Genomic DNA, 22,315 nt, shown 5'->3' on the forward strand with positions numbered 1-22,315 from the left:
TTTTAGGGAAGTATATTTATTTCTATTCAAAATTCAATCTGCCATAGAGACCATGGCAGATGCCACAATTGCCGAAAGCTGACATTATTAACCTGTGTAGCTTCAGGCAGCCGTGGCAGCTGACACCAGAAGGGGAGCTTGTAGCTGTTACTGCCACGATTTGAGGTCAGTTCTGCTCGAGATGAGAGCATCTGCTGATCTTCTTCAGCATTAGTCTTTCTCTCATGTGCCACTACTACCACCTTTGGTGTCAATTGTCATTATGCCTATAATTAAATGTTAGTTAATGTCACACAGCATAAATAATTAAAATGCAAATAAAATAAATTTTAAAAAATTATTTAAGGTTGACTTTTAATAGCTCAATAATAATATATGCCTCATGTCTGATATGTCACCTACAGTGATAAAATGCTAATATTTTAAAGCACACATAAACAAGGCTTACCAGAGTATAGGATCGACCTAAAGGTGATGTTGCAGCTCTGAATGTCAAAGGGGAAATTAAAAATTTTCATCTTGCAGGTGCTGATCACAAACTTATCATCCCTGTACTCGATCACACCATAATTATGAACTTTGAGAAAGGGGCTCTGCACATTTTTGTCCTTTTCAGTCCTGTAAGTAAATAAAAAGAGTCAAGTGTGAGTGAGAGAGAGAGAGAAGGCACAAGGGTTGAGTGAGCGCACACAAGCGGGAACAGATCAAATTAATTTAACTGCAACAAAGACAAACTAAACACAAGGAATAAACATAATAAGAAAGACTGAACTATAGTAAAGCAAAAACATCTAAGCAAAAATAATAAACCAATGGACACAGAACAACAAACTGCAAAGCAAGAAAAAAAATCACATGACCTAAAACATAAAATGAGCAGATTTACATTTCTTCAATTATAACATCAGGCATCCACAAAGATTCACGTGGAATCACTACTTCGGAAATTCCACAAAAGTCCTCTTCATCCCACGAGAGAAAGTCATTATCCCACTCCTTGGGAGAGAAAATCAAAATGGAGTCAATGGTTTGATTCCTAATCAAACATCAGCTAATTTGTTATGTTTTCTCAGAAATGTTGAATTTTTCCTGAGAAAACTCACCATATAAATCCAAATATATGACATGAAGGACTGGTCGGCTTCTCGCTGGATCAAGAAAAAAGAGAAATATTACCAGTTGTTACACATTTAGAATAGATTGCAATTAATACTTTTAATTTTAGGCCAGAAGTTAATTTAGATAACATCATAGTTAATAATATTTTCTTAAATTAGCATGTACCAAAGCCATTATTTGGCTTACAGATTTTCTTATAAAACAACAACTTAAGATCTTCTTCTTAATATTCCACATTAAGCAACTGGAAATATGATAACATGCCTTCAAATATGACTTCAAACAATTATTTTATGAAAATAAGATTCCTAAATCTTAATCACATAATCAAAGCTAAACAAACTAAAATGAATTCAAACAAAAATAAAAATGACAACTCAAGACGAGAACAAGAACTTACCACATCTAGAATGGCATACATCCTCATTTCAATGTAAACTCCAGATGCTCTTTTATAGTGTCTAGTAGGTCTGCTCATGGTCAACATGTCATTGCTTTTGGTCAGGTTCAGATACTCTAGAACGTCCCAGTATCTGCACTTAGTTCCTGCAAAAACAGAAAACCCATTGTTCTACAAGAAATTCACCAGAAAGGCAAGAGTTTTTGTAAAATTAGAAAATTGTACTACAGCATTCTTGTGGTTGGTCATAACCAATAAACTTTTACAGTAAAGACTGAATCAGTTTTAAATTATATTAAAAAAGGAATTCAAGTCATAGTATTTTTAAACTTATATTTTATCAGTGTTGATTAAATTCCAGCCACATTCAGACAAATCCAGACACTATGGATTGAAATCTGTGTTGTTTCAATTAAATCTGTATGTTTGAATCCGTGCTTTGAATAAAAGTGTAAATAAGAACATTTCAACTGTCAATAGATCAGTTTACAATGTCGTTTTTCAGAGGAATAATAAACAGATGTAAGCAGCTGTGAGTTCATCATTCAGAATAATCACAGGGATGTTTATGTTTAATGCCATTTTTGAAAATATGAGTCGCCAACAAAATATTCTTCTGCCATTAAGACTGTTGCCCAAAATGTTTTGAAAACAAAGTTATCTGGTATTAACTAAATTGTTTTTTGCAGCTTTGTGGCGAGAAACATTATTTTGGCCTTACCAGTTTCATCAGGTCTCTTGTCAGATGTCTGGTTATTATAATCCGTCATATTATAACTTGTTGTATTCCCATCTGTCATGGAAAAAACACAAAATTATATATTTTTTAATTATTTCATAATCACACTTTTCATGATTGAATGGTTTAAAAATGTATTAACCTGCTCAGATTTAAAATTGTTAAGCAGGGGGCTAAAACAGTAGCAGCCACTTTTATGTTGACCAGATGACAAATTTATCTAAACTTCACTTATACAAAGAAACAAAATGGCTACAATAAATCTTACAGTAAGAATATTAATTGATGATGATAATTACCATTCAGAGAGAAACTATTAAATACATTTCCTACCCGATAGTTCTGTGTAACTCTGATTAGAGTTCAACTGCTTGCCAAGATCATCTTGTATTTCCAAACTGGACGTTAATCCACCTGACGACAGAGATCATACATTTAGTTTTATGTATATTAACCTTCCTATACTGTTACTTTGTTACTGTCCATTTTAAAAAAAAGTTGGTGAGAATGAATTTTAGATCAGTGTTGAATGCAAATGTACAAAACATCTTCCAGATTTTCATGTACAGAAGAATCTCTAAGCCAAGAAATTTTTAACCACATTTCACAATAATGCAGAATTTGTGTCGGTCTACCACACACATACAAAAAAAAAACAACAATAAAATATAAAAATTCATATTTGTATAGTAACAAGATGTAAGGGAATATGTTTGCATGGATATAAAAACAGGGCATTATTGCAAGAATCTACCCAAACTGCCAATTCACTAAGGCAGGTTAAATTTTGTATTAAACGCTGGAAAAAACAAAAATCAAACACGTTCTATTGGTTGGTGATGACTGAAAAAACAAAGCAAAAAATAATAATATTACAAAGGTCGGAGTGCATCCAGTTGCATAACAATCTCCTATTTGAGGTTCCATGAAAATCCAAACAGGATGACCACATTTCCTCCATAAACTAAAAGGCAGAAGGAAAAAGGTTGAAGTCATCTTCTACCTTGTTTTTCCTAATCCTGCTTTTCACAGACATTCAATAACAATCGATTGTTGAACCAATTCTTAGACTTATAAAAAAATTGCAGAGTAAAACTTTAATTCTCTAAATCTTTGAGGCCTTTGAGTTCTTTTTATGTTAGTATAGGCCCCAGAAATCTTTCAGTAAACTCATCATTCATTGTGCAATAGATGAAGAAAACAGCATTAATAAAAAAAAAAAAACCTCTCACTTCAATTGCATAATTAATAAAAGTACAACATAGTTTACATTATTAAGAAGCATATAGGTCTAGTAATAATCAGCTTACCTGCAAAGAGCAGAAAACAGATGAATGCAAGAACCATGACTGTGATCTGAGGGCAGCTTTCTCTTCTCTGAACTGTTTAAAGCTTTTTGTGTTCATATGACTGTCATACGAGGGCAACACCCTCAGCACTTATATCTCATCAATTTACCGTCATTGTTTTCTTTCTAAAAGTGTTCATTTATAATTGTCATTGTGGTCAGCAGCACTTTGCGAAGTCAGAAGATGAACAGATTTACGTTTTGAGTGTTAAAGTAGACACTCAAACTAGGAAAATATAATACAAAACAAAATATTCACACTATATATATATATATCAGTAAGAAGTCATGATTTCAGGAAGAAGTAAATCTACAGACATCTTAATACTAACACTGAAGAGGTTTTATGGAGGACTTATAACTAACTTATCAACATATACAAACTGGTTCTACTAACTACAATATCTGTTTGCTTTAATAATCAGCTGCTGTTGAATAATTGACTGGACAGAGATTCTTGGACACATCCGTCCGTATGTACGTACACAAACACACACACACACATATATATATATATATATACACACACACACATTTGTGACACAGACATGTATTTTTCGTAAACCCATTGTCTTTTGTTACTATAAACGTTGATTTTGTTTCTGACATCTTGCTCTGGTAAAAAATTACTGTGTTCATCTAAAAGCTTTGTTTTCCCACATCCTGCTATTAAAACCCTACTGTGGACCTGTGGTTACTTGTATTGTTTTTCTTGATAAGAAGCATTTTCTGGAATGTTCTTTCTTTCTTGTGGTAGCAAATGTTTACCGTTTCCTTAACCTCATTATTAAATTTCTTGAATGACTGATTAAATGATTATGTTGGTTTTGGAAACATACACTACAATTACAGCAACTGCAAAAATCCCCCTCACCTGATTTTAAGATGAATTTTAGAAAAAAAAAAAAAACTCAGAATCACTGCACCAAATATTTTAAATTCATATTCCAAAATTAAAAAAAGAATAAAATTTTCTGTGGGGAACAGGAAGCCCTGCCCTCTCTCCAGTACAGGCAGGGCAGTGACACAAAAGTAAGATTTTCACTTAGAGAATCTCACCAGCCTCACAGGCATGATTGTGGCAGGCTTATTTATTCTGTTCCTCCTTACATATAAGCAAAAATAATGTACAGATGTGTACTATAAAATATGTGATTTAATTTTTGGATTTTATTGCAGTTTGTGCCATATTTTATAGCAATGTCCATAAGCGTTTGCAGAAATGTAATAACATGACAGTTGTTTTGCGGAGGGAGAGAAAGAACAGCATTCAGGGCTTTTGTGCTTTTTTTTTTGACAGTCTCCTTTGTTTAGCAAAATTATTTACTTTATTAAGATTGTGAGCAGATTACCAACACAGATGTTTCCTTTTCAGGGTAATTGTACATGTTACAGCTATAAAACAGTTATGTCTGAATTCATCAGCATTTTCTCACTTTTGCTTCATGTCTGCATTTAAGATGTAACTACAGTAAAAATCTTGAGTACTTGCTTACTTTACTGTTTTTGTCATGAAGTGGTGAGAATGCAGATGAACCCAGATGAAGATAGCGATGATGAAGATTTAATTAAGAACAGCTCAGACAGTCCAGTTCAGGCGCCACGGAAGAAAACTTAGCAGCAGCTTAAATACCAGTAGCAACTGAAAACTAAAGACTGAAGACGAGAGCTGAGTCAACACAGGACTTCTCAGTACAACTGTGTGCAACAACTGACATGCGACAATAGACATACGGCAAGGATCCGACGAGAGACAAGGACAACAGGTGGAGTTAAATACAGGGTGGGTAATCAGGGAACAAGACACAGCTGGGAAGCAATTAAGGGGAATGACACAGGATACCACAAAGACTCACAGGGAAACTGATCTAAAATAAACACTAAAAAACCCAAATCCCAAGTTTTTACATTGCGCACAAACATGCACACACACCTTCATGTCGCAAGGACCATAAGGCTGGTGATGTATTGTTTACCCCCCCCAACCCCAAAAAACATTTGGTCTTATCTGTAATTATAAGTAAACCTTTTCCTTTGAAAACATAAATATAACATTGTATCCTCTGCTTACATAGGAAGTAGTAAAATACTTACTAAAATACTTAGAAAGTCCAGAGGATACGTACTTAAACTTATCTAGGAACCCAGATCAGGAGTATCTAGTTTATATACTGTTAGATCAACATTAAATTTTTTTTCCTTTGGTTTCTTATTTTGTTTGTGTTTCCTTTTAATTCATGTAAAGCATTTTGAATTGTCTTGTTGCTGAAAATGTACTATATAAATAAAATGACCAAACCTTACCTAAAATTATTTTTAAATCATATAAAACACCACACAAGCCACACATTTAATCTTTTTTATGCAGTGGACAGTTTCACATAACTTACACATTCAAGTGAACCTTATTTTATTATCTAAATAAACATGGTTATACTGAGTGTTATAATTCATGCAAACATATTTCAGTGTCTGTCAGTGTATATTTTACGTATGACTTTAACAACATGCAACAACAATAGTAGTAATTAGACTTTAAACATTTAGCCATCCATTACAATCACAAATTTTAAGAGGCATCTTCTGGATTGTAAGGAAAACATAATAAATGTTGATGCTTAGTTCTGAGAAAATGCTCAACTTGGACTAAAAAGTGTGAAGCAGCACACCTTACATGTCCCTCTCCTTTGCTGTCTTCTGCACTAAGGCCCTCCCCCCACGGCGGAGTCTGTCGTGACTGTGACAATTTGGCAGAAAAAAAGTTTCATTTGGGTCACTTCAGGTTGCAGTGTGAACATGGTCCAAGACTCCTCATGATTGTTTCTGATGAAGAGCGGTGTATTTTTGCAAGTGGCAGCAGGAGGAGATAGAGGAGCTTTATTTAGTTCCACACATTTGCTTTTTTGTTTCTGCCCTCATGCATTCACAAATTGCAAAGTTTACCAGTAAATTTTCTCTACATTCTAAAACATGAAATATTCAAAATGGGGAACCATCATTGCAATTCTATAATAATACGACAAGGATTTTTGTTCTCATTGCATAAATGCTGAATCCAGGTAATTAATTTAATTCACCAATCAATATATGTGGGAGGAAGAAGAGTGACAATCTGACGTTTCACCATTTTTCTTTTTGGCACAATACCTTGATGGTGTTTTTACGTCACTAATTGTAATTATTGAGTTTCAATTACTTTGTTAGTCAAAGTGCAGCTACGTGATCAGTGTTTTCTCAGATCTCAAGATTAATATCTGGATCATTCCAATGAATCTGATTTTGAGAGCCACACTGAGAAGACGACAGATAAAAACAAAATGGCTGCCAAGACATAGAGAATGGAAAAAATCTTGTCTATTTTCTTGGCGACTCTGGTCCAGTAACCATCCTTATTCTCTTCAGACTCTTTGTCAAGAAAAGTTTTTTTCATCTCTCCAAGCTCATCTGAGACTTTCTCCATGGCCAGGAATAACTGGCTGCTGCTGCCCTGCAAGAATCAGAGTCAGAAGTTATAAACCAGGTAATGGGTCATCACATTGCTTATCACAAGAGAACATCTAATTATCTGTTTTCTTTTGTTTAACTTCTGTGATGAGAACTTGAATAGCGTATTTAATTGTCAACCCCTGAACAGATTGCACCAACCCCTTTGCACATAGATGCTGTTTGATCGGTCAACTCATCACAGGTGGAGGCAGTGGAGGAAGCTTTTATTATTTCTGGAAGAAAGTGGAAGACAGTTGAGGGAGAACACAACAGATTCATGGATCTGTGTATCTCAATTATGAAATGTTTAACACAAATTATGAGAAAATACAATCAGATTGATATTATATTGAATTTAATTTAATCTCTTAGATAGCAGTGAAAATTGTTTGCATCTTTATAAACATCTTGGTTCTTACGAAGCTTGTCACTCTCTTTCTTGCTTTCCAGGGATGAAGAGTCTTTTGTCATCAGACAATTCAAGAAAATGGTCTCCAAGAGGCCGAGCAGCATCAGAGCAAAAATCCCAATGCAGTAAATCACTTGGAGGAACAGAGAACACATTATGGTGAGAATATTGGTTCATATGGTTCATTATGGAACAAATACAGGTTGAATTTAAATCCATCATATTTAAGTGCAACTTTTCAACTTGGTTTGTAGCTGTTTGAGTTAATGGTTAAGTGTTCAATTTAACATGGAACAATAGCTTAGGAAGTCAAACAAAAAAAATTCATATCAATTTAACATTTTTAAATTTTGTCATCCATAAATGTGTTTGTATTTCATTGCATTTTTATTAGAAAGGTCATGCAAAGAGGCACATACCTGAGAAAGGGAAGAAAAAAATGAATTACAATTAATGCATTTACAATTGTGCATGTTTGAAATTTAGAAAACTGTCACAATTATGCACACCTTTGTTTATCACATTAAACATTAAAGTCTGTAACATTAACAAAATGAGGAAAGATTTGAGGGGCAGGAAAACTTCTGCAGGTCACTGCATGTTACATGGACACTTTTGAGATTTTTACCTATAAGTGGAATCTTGCTTGAGGTAAAAGGTAGAATTTCAATGAGAATCAGCTGCATCACTGTAACAGCAAGTAGCACCGTGATCTTGAAACTAATCTTATCTCCACTGCCAGCTGACATCAGGAGGGAGGCAAAGTCCAGACACAAGAAGAAGAGGACAGGCAGCAGGAAGTTGACGACATAAAGTGCTGATTTCCTCTGCATGGTTATCTGTAATAAGGTACAACATGGTTAAAATCACTTCTGTATGATTATTGTCAATTAGCTACAAAGTAGATAAGATAAAAATAGCAAAAATTCTTAAAAACAAAAATATTCGGTCAAAATTATTATTAATTTATTATTATTTTTAAAGGGTTTGTCAGCATTAAAAGCCTGTGTTTGACAATTTTCAGACAGGAAAGCGAGTTGTGAGAAGAGAGGAAGACATGCAGCAAAGGTCAATGGGCCATTGTTTTATCTGTGCTACCCATAAATCCGTCCTGCCTTGTGGTAATGCACACATCAATGCTATGTCACATACTGCAGATTTCCTATAAATACGTCCTACCTGTGGAAATTTCGTTTCATGTGTTTTATTTCATCGAACATTACTGTAAATTTTATTTAATTTATTTTACACTTGGCTTTCATTAAGCTGCTGTATTACTTCATGTTTTTGGTTTACATGACAGGCAGCTTGGAAATATATTCATAAATGGCTTTAGTTTGCCATCTGCAATGTCGTTACTACTTTAAACAAGTTATTGTTTGGTGGTTAATCAAGTAAAAAAACATTGTTTTGTGGGCTATTTTGTCCCTATAATTTAAAATATCTTAGTTTAATTACACTCTTTATTAAACCTTGCTAAGTAGATGTTGGTAGTGATACTATACGAGATTGAAGCTGTGTAATAGCGATGTAATATTAGTGTATATTAAGCATATCCTATCATTTCCAGTGCACAGTGACCTGCACAGTTCAGTGGACACATTGTTTCTGCGCTGCGTTTCATAAAGTCTGGCATACAATGTATTAATACGCAAAGAAGAGTTGCAGTGATCTATATTTGTAGATGTGTGCGTTTAATTCCAATAAAAACCTTTTTCCCTTCTGACACTGTTTTATTCTTACAAATACCTTTGACTTTAAACATATTTTTAAAAAGGCAGAATAATCCAATAAAAGCATTAGTGCATACATCTATAGCTTTTCATTTTAAATGGGTAGGATATTCAGATGAAGGAAGTGATCTTTTTGTGGTTTTGTATATAAATTGTTAGCAAAGCTAAGCTAAGCATTCTCCTAAGCTTCTCCTTCAGTCCCATCACTCAAATAATATTATCCAATATATTTAACATTAACACAACCCGTAACAGATTGCAAACATGACAGTAGCAGTTTTGGACGAGTAGCACTGACAGACATAGCTATCTATCCGTGCTATGGTAGGAAAATCTGATGAGGTAGCACAGAGGATTAGAACACTGGGACTCAAATTAGGTTGCAAACTTTACCACTGTGCCACCCCACACCCAATCAAAATTAATTTTAAGAAATAAAAGTAAATGTAAAATGCTAAAAGTAAACAATTTTACACCGATAATCTGATGCCAATGTAGACTTCAAGAATTCAGAAGGGAAAGCCTTACTGTTTCACATGTCTGTCAAAAGGCAGTGTCTCTACTGTATAGTATCCACTGAGGATTTTTTTGTGAGCCCAGCAACAGAAGAAATGAAAGAATTCATGAACTAAAAATAACATTTCAGACGGATCTGATTGCTTTTATTGCAGGGAGACACAAATTGAATTTGTCTCCTAAATCATCCTAAATCAGGTGGAGAACACAGCGTGACTTGGCTCAGCACAGGGAAAGTAAAATAGAAGAATAGAATAGTAGTAAAATAGAAAGTCTGATCTTCAAAATACTTACAGTGTAGACAACAACAGTTTGGTTGGTGTAAAAGTTCTGGACAGGTTTTCTAGTGACTGACATACTGAGAAACTCCCATTCGTACTGCATCCGGATATTCTTTTGAGAGTCCTTCGTGATTAATGTATCGTTATTTTTCATGACAAAGAGTAGGTCTTTTTCTGTGATGAAAAAATAAACAGCAGATTGATTCAGTAATAAATATGAGATTACATAATTCAAATTCATGTGAAAACAGCTTCTGTGACAGCTGACATGGCTTTGTGGCAGATCCCGTTACTTCAGTGACACCTGCCAGAAAGTGCAACGGTTTTGACGGTGCCACTACTTCAGATGCCACGTTTTCCATGGCAACTGCCACAAAATCAATGTTGGCTGCATACATATGTATTTGTATTCGTTGTTTTTAATAGATTTTTTTCTAAATACATTTATTTATATTCAAAATTCAATCTGTCATAGAAGCCACGGCAGATGCCACAATTGCCAAAAGCTGACACTAGTAAGTTGTGCAGCTTCAGGTAGCCATGGCAGCTGACACCAGAAGGGGAGCTTGTAGCTGCTGCTGCCACAATTTGATGTCCTGCTGGAGATGAGAGCATCTGCTGATCTTCTACAACGTAAAACTTTCCCTCACGTGTCACTACTCCCATCTTTTGGAGTTAATTGGCATTATGCTAATAATTAAATGTTAGTGTCACACGGTATAAATAATTAAAACACATAAGATATATATATTTTTAATTGGTTAGGGTTTACTTTTAATAGCTCAATAATACTAGAAGCCACATTTCACATTTAAAATGCTAATATTTTAAAGCACATGTAAACAACGCTTACCAGAGTAGGAGAGAGACCTAAAGGTAATGCTGCAGCTCTGAATGTCAAAGGGGAAATTAAAAATTTTCATCTTGCAGGTGCTGATCACAAACTCATCATCCCTGTATACCACCCAGCCACTCTCACTAAGTGTGACAAAGGGGCTTGGCAGGTTTTTATCCTTTTCAGTCCTGTAAGTAAATAAAAGGGTTAGGTCCAACATTAAATCAACCCATTTGGTCAGTAGCCTCTTTCAGACCATGAGATAACTTGACTTTCTAAAATGTTTATGTAAATTATGTTTGTGCATCACTGGAGTTTAACAATTTACGGCTAAGTGGAAGTAAAATAAAAATAACTTTAAAAAGTTGCACGAATTCAAAACTGCACTTATATAAGATTTCCCCTAATCCTGTGCCACTGGACGGGTCTGATGATACACTATGTGGTTGGTGAAATGTATAATCCAAAAGAGAAATATTGTGTTTGTAATCTGTTTTAATTCCTTCAGGGCTGGGATTACATTTTTTTTGTTTATTTATGCATTTACTTATTTTGGTTCTATGGCAGATTAGAGTTTACTGCTTTGCCACAGTTTATGATGCTTCAGTGTCCCAAGCTTTAAATTTAACATGATCATGTTTATGTAGTAGTGATGATGGATCCAAATGCAAAAGAAGCAGAGGAGGAGAGTAGATAACATTTTTAGGAAAAATACAATAAAATAAGAACTTACAAACAACCCAGAGGACACAAAAAGCAGCAACAAAAAGAACCAGAACTCAAGCAAGGAGTGAGTTGAATACTGAATGATGAACCAATAGTCCAGGCTGATTGGCTAACAGATTATAGGTGTGAGGAGAGAGAGAGCAGGCACAGGGGTCGAGGGAGAGCACACAAACAGGGGAACAGATAAATTAAATTTAACTGCAACAAAGAAAACTAGACCCAAGGAATAAACATAATAAGAAAGACTGAACTAAACTAAAGCAAAAACAAGGATCATCTAAACAAAAATAAGAAACACAGAACGAACTACAAACCCAGAAAAAACTCAAATAACTTAAAACAAAACAAGCAGATTTACATTTCTTCAATTATAACATCAGGCATCCACAAAGATTCACGTGGAACCACTACTTTAGAAAGTCCACAAAAGTTCCCTTCATCCCACAAGAGATGGTCATTTTTCCACTCCTTGGGGGAGAAAAACAAAATGGAGTCAATAGTCTGATTCCTAATCAAACATCAGCTAATTTGTTATGTTTTCTGAGAAAAGTTTTACTTTTCTGAGAAAACTCACCATATAAATCCAAATATATGATATGAAGGACTGGTCGGCTTCTCGCTGGATAAAGAAAAAAGAGAAATATTACCAGTTGTTACACATTTAGAATAGATTGCAATTAATACTTTTAGGCCAGAAGTTAGTTTAGATTTTCATACTAGGTTTGATACTACATGTAGTTCATTGTACATTCTTAAATGTGCATGCACCAAAGCCATTATCTGGCATACGGATTTTGTTATCAAACAACTTAAGATCTTGCAAACAGTTCTTAATATTCTACATTAAACAACTGGCAATATGATAACATGGGAACCACAGTAAATATGACTTCAAACAATTATTCTTACTTGAAAATAAGATAACTAAACCACACATTCAAAGCTAAACAAACTAAAATGAATTCAAACAAAAATAAAATGACAACTTAAGACGAGAACAATAAGAAGAACTTACCACATCTAGAATGGCATACATCCTCATTTCAATGTAAACTCCAGATGCTCTTTTATAGTGTCTAGTAGGTCTGCTCATGGTCAACATGTCATTGCTTTTGGTCAGGTTCAGATACTCTAGAACGTCCCAGTATCTGCACTTAGTTCCTGCAAAAACAGAAAACCCATTGTTCTACAAGAAATTCACCAGAAAGGCAAGAGTTTTTGTAAAATTAGAAAATTGTACTATAGTATTCTTGTGGTTGGTCATAACCAATAAATATTTACATTAAAGACTGATTCAGGTTTAAATTATATATATAAAAAAGAGATCAAGTCATAATTATCCACTTAGCATTTTTAAACTTATATTTCATCAATTCTAGCCACATTTCAGACAAATCCAGACACTGAATTAAAATCTGTGTTGTTTCATTGAAATCTGCATGAATTCTGGCTTTGAATAAAAGTGCAAATGAGAACATTTCAACTGACAATAGATTAGTTGGAAAAAAAACAAACAACAACATTAAAACCACCAGTAGAAGATAAAAAATAAATAAATCAAATGGGGGTAAAGATGGACATTAACTGTAAATATAAATAACATTATTTAAGATTATAGAGACAACAATCCAATCACACGCAAATCATACAAATTCCCAGATTAACCTGTAGGGATTAGGACAATGTAAATAAAGTTTCCAATGTTTGGTTTTAATCAAAATCAAGAAAAACATTCAGTATTTCACTAATATTGTGTCACTGTGGGGAAAAACGTCACCTTAAACCTGAAGCTTCTGCAATGTGTTAGGTTGTTTTTCAGAGGAATAATAAATGGGATGTTTATATTAATTTAATGCCATTTTTGAAAATATGAGTCACCATTACAATATTCTTCTGCTATGAAGACTGTTGGCCAAAATGCTTTGAAAGCAAAGTTATCCAGTAATATTTAAATAGTTTTTTGCACCTTTGTGGTCAGAAACATTATTTTGGTCTTACCAGTTTCATCAGGTCTCTCATTGGATGTCTGATTATTATTATCCAATCTATTATAACTTGTGGTATTCCCATCTGTCATGGAAAAAAAACACAAAATTATCTATTTGTAAATTATACATTTCATAATCACACTTTTCATGATTAAATGGTTCATAAATGTATTGATCTGTGCGCAGATATAAAAATGTTAAGCAGTAGCATCCACTTTTATGTTGACCAGATGATGACAAATTCATAAAAACTTCACTTATACAAAGAAACAAAATGGCTGCAATGAATCTTACAGTAAGAAAATTAATTGATGATGATAATTACCGTTCAGAGAGAAACCATTAGATTACATTTCCTACCTGATAGTTCTGTGTAACTCTGATTAGAGTGGTGAAGGTCATCTTGTATTTCCAAACTGGACGTTAATCCACCTGACAACAGAGATCATATAGTGTTACTATAGTGTTACTTCATGTTACTATCCATCTTCAAACAAAAAAAATTTGAGAATGGATTTATACGAGGGTTGAATGCAAATGTAGGCCACATTTTTCTGATTTTTAGGTAGAGAAGAATCTGAAAACCAATTGTTCATGTTATTTCACAATAATGCATCACTTTGTGTTGGTCTATCACAAAAAAACAAAAACAAATAAAAATATTAAAATTCCCATTTGTGTAGTGACAAAATTGTCATGAAGTGTTCAGTGGACCCAGTTGGAGCAGGCAGGAGATGTGGTGAGTTTGAAACTTTAATAAGAAAAAACAAGAATAAAAACTTTCAGGAAAAACAAAGTCTAAGGAGTAAACATAAATCCAATATGGAGACATGAGGGAACCATGAAGCAGGAACAAGGAAAGGAAAGGTGATTAGAATATCAGGGAAGTGATGAACTGGCAAGTTGTGACTGAAATAGAGGAACCAAAGTACTGGAAAGTGGAAACAATGGTCATAGTTACCATGAGGTAACTTACTGCAGGTGTGAATAGTTGGAGCAGGAGTCAGGCTGAGGGGCGGGGAGAAGGTGGCACAGGGAAGCAGGGAAGATATACAGGGGAACACAAAAGAGTGAGGGAGGAAACACAATGAGCTGGAAATTATTCTAATAATAAAGAAACATTAAGACTAAAGGAAACATAATAAACTATAAAGAGACAAAGACATGTAGGGAAACTAAGAACCAAACAGAAACAAGGCAGATCTAAAAATAACAGGAACTAAGAAACACAGAGCTAGAATAACTAGAAGGACTAAACAAAGAAATAACCCATCTAGAATCACTATAGAACAATAGACGTAGTCTCAGACATAAAAGAATCACTAAACCCAGAGTGACAAGATAACTGGAAACAGTATGATGAACTGAAATAAAGAAACACAAAAATGAGAAAGAATTAACAAGAAATTAATGACAACAAATCAAAGAGTGAACTAAAGAGTTTTAGTTCACAAAGAGTGAACTAAAACATAATTGATAAATAAAATGAAAAGCAAAAACAAACCTAAAAACCCAGAGTCTTGACAAAAATGTTCCAAACTATAAAGTGAAGGAAAATGTTTGCAAGGCATATTCCAAATCGGAATATAAAAACAGGACATTATTGGAAGATCTCCCCAAACTGCCAATTCGCTAAGGAGTGTTAAGCTCAATTATTAAACGCTGGAAAATGGGTCACAAAAGTCAAACAAGTTTGATTGGTTGGTCATGACTGAAAAAACAAACCAAAGAACAAAAAAAAAAAAAAAAATTACAAAGGTGAACTAAACAAGAGATAATCAGAGACAACGTAAAGGAACATTTAGGAAATTAGGATGTAAAAATTCCTTACAAATATTTCTAAACTAACCCCACACAATCTGTAATTTAGAACCAAAGAAAAAAAAAAAAAAAAAAAATTACAAAGGTCAGAATGCATCACTGAGTTTTCATGAAAATCCAAACAGGACAATCACATTTCCTTCCATAAACTAAACAGCAGAAGGAAAAAGATGAAACTCTTCCTGCTCTTCGAACAGACATTCAACAACAATCGATTGTGAAATTAGGAGAATAAAAATGTAATTATCTAAATCTTTGATTTTTTTATATTTTAAGTTATGCCCTAGATATTTCTCAGTAAACTCCTCATTCACTGTGCAATAGATGAAGTTTTAGTGGTTGAAACAAATAGCATTAATAAAAAAAAAATCTCACTTTAATTACATAACGAAGAAAAGTACAACATATTTTGCATTATTAATGATCATATGAGTCTCAAACAAAAATCATCTTAGCTTACCTGCAAAGAGCAGAAAACAGATGAATGCAAGAAGCATGGCTCAGATCTGAGGGGAGCTTTCTCTTCTCTGAACTGTTTAAAGCTTTTTGTGATGATATGACTGTCATACGAGGCCAACACCCTCAGCACTTCTCATCAATTTACCATCATTGTTTTCTTTCTGGAAGTGTTCATTTATAATTTTCATTGTGGTCAGAGTTAGTAGAACTTTGCAAAGTCAGAAGATAAACAGATTTATGTTTTGAGTGTTAAGTAGACACTTAAACTAGAAAATAATACAAAGCAAATATTCACAATATTCCACTTTAATGCTCTTTCAGTAAGAGGTTAATCTACAGAGACATTTTAATGCAAACATTGTTTTAAAGAGGTTTATGCAGGATTTATAACTGACTTATCATCAACATATAGAGACTGGTTTAATGGCTTCTACTTACAACTACAGTATGTATTTGCTTTGTCAGCTGCTGTTGAATCATTGACTAGATATACACACACACACACACAAACATAAATGCATTTACGACAAAGATGTATTTTTCGTAATCCCATTGTCTTCTATTACTATAAGCTTTGGTTTTGTTTCAGAGATCTTGCTCTGGTAAATAATTAATAAGTTCATCTAAAAGCTTTGTTTTCCCACATCTTGCTACTAAAAAACTTAATGTGGATGTCAGTGGTTACTGGGAGCACTAAACTCTTCGATGTAGTACAACCACAAAAAAAGAAGAAAAAAAAACAGTTGGTCTTTTTGCATAACTATTTAATCTTGTTACAAATATTAGTACTTATTGATTAGCTTAGAAGATCAATATGGTTTTTAATTGTGGATTTCATGTTTGTATTGTTTTATTTATCGATAAGAAGCATTTTATGAAATGTTCTTCCTTTCTTGTGGTAGCAAATGTTTCCCGTTTCCTTAATCTCACTATCATTAAATTTGTTGAATGATTGATTTAAATTATGATGTTGGTTTTGAAAACATACAGCAGACTCAGGAAACTCAAAACCACTGCACCAGATATTTTAAATTCAGATCCTACAATTAAAAAAACAACATAATGTAATTTTCTGTGGGGAACAAATGCTGGAAGCCCTGCCCTCCCTCCTGTACAGGCAGGGCAGAGACATGAAAGCAACGTCTTCACTCAGTCAGCAGAGAAACTCACCAGCCTCACAGCCATGATTCTCGCAGGTTTCTTTACTCTGTTCCTCCTTACAGGTAAGCAAAGATAATGCATAGAGGTGTACAATAAAATATGTGGTTTAATTTTTTTTAATTTTATCGCACAGTTTGTGACATATTTCATGTCTTTAGAGTTTCTAGAATTGTAGTAACATGAAAGAAGTTTTTTGTGGAAGGAGTAGAGGAAGCATTCACAGATCAGTGACACAGTTTGCTTTGTTTAACAAAATAATTAACTTTAATAAAAGTATGCTTGTTATAACTTTTGAGAAGAAACATTGAAAATCAAGTTATTTATTTTAAAAGTTCTGGGTTACTTTTATACCAGTTACTAAAGAAAGTAGAAAATACAAATGATCATATGTACTATCACTATCTGTAAATCTTTGAGAGAGGTAGTTGTAAATAATTAAAAACATCAGTGTTTCAATCTAATGCAGCTTAAAATACAAGGATTAGGAGTAATAGAGAATAGATGGATGGATTTACTAACATTCTTTATAAACAATATTTCAAAGATTTTATCCTGTAATATTTGTCACCAGTTTTGGATTTTTGTCTGGTGCGTTTGGGAGTATCAACAATCTGATTGATTGATTTGCAGAGCAACAACAGGAGTAGGCAGTTTTCAAATGATTTAAAAATAAAAAATGAAGCGCACACAGTCAGATTCTGACTTCCCATTTGGAAAAATCAACCAGATTGTACAGAGAAGTTGGGCTTCCCACTGAGAAAGTGGGAGAAACTCAGACTACTTTGAGTTTCAATATGGCTGCCCCTCTCAAACTGTGGTGGAAACATCTTTATTTTTCAAGACATAATTCTAATAATGTGTCTAAAACTAATGTTACAGTTACAAATTAGCAATTTATAAGTGTTGTTTGTTTATGGAAAGTAATGTTTAAACCCCATCTGCTGTTGAGACATTGCTTTTGGAAAAATAGGCTATTAAACGTTATAAACAAAATCTCTATCTCATGTTACATCCATAAATTTGGAGGAAAATGGCAACAACAAAAAAATAAGAGACAGGAGAAATGTGTGATTTCTTTCTGTCCTGTTTTTGTTTTTTTATTTACTCAACTGTTTTTTACTTCTAAAAGCCTTTTAGCTTCTCTGCTTTGTCTTCCATCTTATTTATTTCTAATTTCCATGTTGAAACCTGAGCTAATGGCTATCCCCTCTGTTCTTCTCCACAATTACATTATTGCCACTTAGGCAGGAAATGTATCGGCTGACGTGACATAAAGTCAAATGAATTGAACATTGTCACGTATTTAGTTCTTTGAAGGTGATTGAATTAATAATTTCATATTAAACTTTTTTTACAATAACTAAAATTGAACTACTAATGAACACACTCTTTAGTTCGTGATAGAGAAATGTGCGAATCTCTCTGCAAGCTGACAAGAAACATAAAAACACCAGACAGTAAAATCTAAGTTTTTAACAACAAATATCCCAGTCTAGGCATGTAACATTTACTTTAAGATGTCTTCAGCACAATTTATGAATGTAATAGTACATTTTTGCTTTCAGATGGAAATACTTCATCGTTACAACAACAACAACTTGAAGATCCTCCAGGATCATCTGGAATGTTTGACGAAATGTCAGGTACAAAACTAACATCATAAAAGTTCTTGAAAGGTTGAATTATCATACCAAACATAATCTCAAAAGCATATTTTAAAACCGTGACATAAATTGTAGAAATGCATCTGTGAACATTATGTATTTAAATCTGTCACACTTAATTGTAAAATATTTGGGTGAACTGAAAATATTTCTCACCCAAGTCAAATGGAGTAAATCTGAAAATATGAGTCTTTACTGTCATGTCACAATTTTTTTCTGTGGAATGTAACTCCCAATTACTCAGGGAAAATTTGCATATCCACTGATTTTTTTTTCTTTTTCTTTTTTGTAGTATACATATCTAAAATATTCAAAAGAAAATGCAGCTTGGGAGCAGAATTAAAATTTTCTGGCACTAGTTACAACATGAGGAATGTAGATATTCGTTTTTGTTTTAGTACTAAGATAGTTTCCACTGCGCACATTAATGCATAATAAGGTATATTTCGTGTTTAAACTAATAACATAGGTAGTTGTAAGGGTTTTTGGAGGAGGTATAAGTATTTGTAAGTTTTAGCTATTCATAGGCAACCACAATAAACCTCCATAATATCCCCCATTTGAGGAATTGGAGTTTGGAAACTTTAGTTCAGACTCTCCCATCTCTGCTGCGGATGTCACCAAGGAGGTTAAAAGGTTCCTGGTGGCTCCATTTAGCTTGTGGATGATTTAGGGCATAATGCATTAACATGTTTCTGAATTTAAAAGATGCACAGACATGTCTACACAGAGATAACATTGGCGATATTTGTGGAAAAACTCTCTCTTTCTGTCAGGTGGAAATACCTCTGATCCAGAAGTTTACCCGCCTCCATACCCAATCCCTGATATAGGTTGTATATTATCTCAAAAATTTTATTTCAAATTGTTGGGCTAAATTCTAAAAATATTTCTGTGAATACATTTGTGTGCCCAAATTGGATTTAGAAAATATTTGGGTGAACTGTGAGTCTTTGAAAACATTTTTCACCTCAAATCAAATAAGCATATCAGAAATGTAAATTTTTTATTATTGTGTCTCTCTTTCTGTCAGGTGGAAATACCTCTGATCCAAACCCTGAAGAACCACCCTTGCTCTTAATGCCTGGTAGAAAACTCAATGACTTAAATCACTTAAAATTGGATAAATTTAAAAACCAAACCCAATGTACTGTTTGCTCTCATAATTAATGATCTTTTTGTTGTTACTCACATTGTTTATAGGTAAAAACTATTTTGGGGAATGTTAATAATCTCCTGAAAGGAGAGGCTGTTTTTATTCTTTAAGCAAATTCAAACCCATTTGTGCAGACAAAAGAATTCCTGAATGATTCAATAAATGAATATATTATTTCATGTTTTACAGAAAATTATTTAATAATCACACTAATAAAATGGAGAGGGACGGTCTGTATAATTTGACAATGACAGATTATTTGCAAGTACACAGTTGTGTTAGCATGTGGTATATACCGAGTTATATATGCCATATATAATGTGGTAATAAAATAAATATGTTTTTATAAATGTTATTTACACAAGCACATATGACATGATGGAACAATTCTGTATTATTTTAAAGCTTATCTGTGTTTTTACTGGGAGAGAAACAAACATTGTCTTCTCTTTTTCAGGAAATATAGATATACGTTTTATGGAGTATCCAAGCATAGAAAATATGAAGCTGATCTTTGAACAAATTCGAGGTAAGTGACTAATGTCAAAATATTATATGATATATATTAAAAACATAGATACAAATGGAGATATTTATGTTTTAAAAGTATCTCAAAACACAGGTACTGTTGAAAGAAATTGATTTTAATTTCACAGTAGCATTTAAGTGCGACTAGTATATTTACATTTAAGCTATGTAACAAGATCTGTATGTAGGACAGACCCTGAAAAAAAAATTAAATAAATACATGATAATATTTTATAAAGTAGAAAAATGCAAAATATCTAAATAAAATGTGATGGTAAATAAAAATCATATAAATAAATACACACTATGGAAAAACAAGAAAAATAATGACACAAAAAAGGAAATTAAGCTATAAGATTGGACATAAAATGGAAAACTAGATAATAGCTGAAATAATAAACATTATTATTAATGATGTGCCCAACACATTAATTTATGTAACACATAAACTGAAGTAGAGCACAGAACCTCAGGAGTGAAAAAACCTGGGAATTATGACTGACCATACAAATCCATTGACTTTTACACTCATAAATTTATATAATGTATTGTTTTTAACTATACCTGTTTATTTAACTGCAATATTTATACTTTATTTCATACTTTGTTTTCTGACATACTTTACAACTAGACTGGTTTGCTTTGTTTTGGACAAACAATGACAGTAAAGTTCTATCTATGCTTTTGTTAGGATGCAAAATTTGGCAAATAATTACTTCATCAAGCAGCTGTTTCTATGCAATTTTGTTAAAAATCCGTCTTCCATAGTTTTTTGACCGCAGTCACATTTAAATAATGTTACTGAAAAAATAGGGTTTATCTGTTCATGATAGAAGTTGGGCATGTGCAGTGAATAATTGCATTTTTCACACCATATCAGCATGTTGACTGAAAGAGATTTATTGCAGCTGTCTTTGTGTTTTAAGTATAAGTCAATAATCTTAGATCGTGAACTGAAGGTTGGTGAGAAACGTCTGACAAGGATGTCCAAATTTGGAGGGGAAAAAATCTGGTTTAGTTTAGTTTTACCATGTCAAACTGCCCAGTTATAAATACTGAAACATTAAATATACTTCAAAACATTGGTATGTAATCATTTTTATTCAAACAAACTGCAGGTAATTTTGATAAGTCATAGAAACCATGATGGAGAAAACAGTGAAGGTACAAAAGTTAAAACAAGAGTAAAAGCAACATTTCATTATTGTTTTTGATTGTTTTTCATGCTTCCTATAATTTCAGAATATGAGGTTCATTCTCCAGAAGAATGCAGTACTAAGGCTGTTTTGAACCACCTGAATCTGACCCAGGACAGTGACAAGTACACTGTGGGTCGGCCCGTTAAACACCAAAGTCATTTGACGTGGGTACTTCTAGAAATGAGGATTTATGCTATTCTAGATGTGGTAAGTTCTTAAAACGTCCTGCAATGCTTGGTATAAATAATCATAACAGCTGGACTTTTTGTAGAGGTGTGTGATACTGGGTATTTTGGTATCGCAGTATCCAAAATATAGAAATACCAGTAACGTTACTTGATATTTAAGTATGGTATATCATCAAACTTCTGACTTAAGAGGAAGTATTTTCCACTGAATGGAAATGTTTCCTCTTTCTTTGGGAACCTGCTTTGAATATATTCTCAAAAGTTGAAAATGGTCACTTCTAAGGCAGGACAGCCTTATAAAGTGTCTTAAGTTATTCATGATTCAAGAGCTTTTTCATATAGTGTTGTTAAATGTCGGATGCTATTTTGCTGATGGAAAAAAAAAAATCACTCAACTTTTTTCCTTTGCTCATAGAGAGAAAGTGACCAGACTTTCATTGCTTATATCTGGATTTACTTGGTGAGTTTAACTTGCCTTACACATTTGCTACTTTTGTGGAAATTCTTTTTTTTTTCTTTTAAATTAGACTTTTCTTGGTACTTTAAAGAAAAAAAAAAG

The 22,315-nt window shown here is 33.3% G+C and overlaps 3 protein-coding genes across 3 annotated transcripts in view; 1 reads left to right on the top strand and 2 right to left on the bottom strand.

The window, feature by feature from the left end:
- Positions 1-3,656, bottom strand: part of LOC107832907 (5-hydroxytryptamine receptor 3A-like) — a 10,293-nt gene extending 6,637 nt beyond the window's left edge. Inside the window, exons 1-7 of the mRNA XM_016676569.1 lie at positions 3,569-3,656; positions 2,592-2,672; positions 2,241-2,312; positions 1,520-1,665; positions 1,104-1,148; positions 887-996; positions 449-618 (exon numbers count right to left, since the gene is read on the bottom strand). Of these exons, the coding sequence (XP_016532055.1) occupies positions 449-618; positions 887-996; positions 1,104-1,148; positions 1,520-1,665; positions 2,241-2,312; positions 2,592-2,672; positions 3,569-3,605 (661 nt within the window). The 5' untranslated portion in view covers positions 3,606-3,656. The remainder of the gene's footprint in view (positions 1-448; positions 619-886; positions 997-1,103; positions 1,149-1,519; positions 1,666-2,240; positions 2,313-2,591; positions 2,673-3,568) is intronic.
- A 2,343-nt stretch (positions 3,657-5,999) lies between these two features.
- Positions 6,000-15,968, bottom strand: LOC103145184 (5-hydroxytryptamine receptor 3A-like). Its single transcript, XM_007562519.2, has 13 exons — positions 15,862-15,968; positions 14,365-14,684; positions 13,941-14,012; positions 13,591-13,662; positions 12,608-12,753; positions 12,167-12,211; positions 11,951-12,060; positions 10,885-11,054; positions 10,045-10,205; positions 8,130-8,340; positions 7,512-7,634; positions 7,252-7,325; positions 6,000-7,093 (listed from the first exon to the last, which is right to left on the bottom strand). Exons 1-13 carry the CDS (start codon positions 15,966-15,968, stop codon positions 6,866-6,868), a joined length of 1,839 nt encoding a protein of 612 aa, XP_007562581.2. The 3' UTR covers positions 6,000-6,865.
- Positions 15,969-17,003: 1,035 nt separating this feature from the next.
- LOC107837352 (uncharacterized) overlaps positions 17,004-22,315 on the top strand; it is a 26,652-nt gene continuing 21,340 nt past the window's right edge. Inside the window, exons 1-7 of the mRNA XM_016676585.1 lie at positions 17,004-17,083; positions 18,587-18,664; positions 19,462-19,518; positions 19,719-19,772; positions 20,299-20,370; positions 21,612-21,775; positions 22,172-22,216. Of these exons, the coding sequence (XP_016532071.1) occupies positions 17,044-17,083; positions 18,587-18,664; positions 19,462-19,518; positions 19,719-19,772; positions 20,299-20,370; positions 21,612-21,775; positions 22,172-22,216 (510 nt within the window). The 5' untranslated portion in view covers positions 17,004-17,043. The remainder of the gene's footprint in view (positions 17,084-18,586; positions 18,665-19,461; positions 19,519-19,718; positions 19,773-20,298; positions 20,371-21,611; positions 21,776-22,171; positions 22,217-22,315) is intronic.

The sequence above is a fragment of the Poecilia formosa genome, unplaced genomic scaffold (genome assembly GCF_000485575.1).
Source record: "Poecilia formosa unplaced genomic scaffold, Poecilia_formosa-5.1.2 Scaffold136, whole genome shotgun sequence".
Classification (NCBI taxonomy): domain Eukaryota; kingdom Metazoa; phylum Chordata; class Actinopteri; order Cyprinodontiformes; family Poeciliidae; genus Poecilia; species Poecilia formosa.

Excerpts from the sequence above, each read along its gene's own strand:
- LOC103145184 (XM_007562519.2), bottom strand. The coding sequence starts at position 15,968 with ATGACAGTCATATCATCACAAAAAGCTTTAAACAGTTCAGAGAAGAGA. Across the intron at positions 8,341-10,044 it reads AAACTGTTGTTGTCTACACT|ATAACCATGCAGAGGAAATC; the intron begins GTAAGTATTTTG and ends ACCTTATTACAG. Across the intron at positions 7,635-8,129 it reads AAGCAAGATTCCACTTATAG|TGATTTACTGCATTGGGATT; the intron begins GTAAAAATCTCA and ends TGTTCCTCCAAG.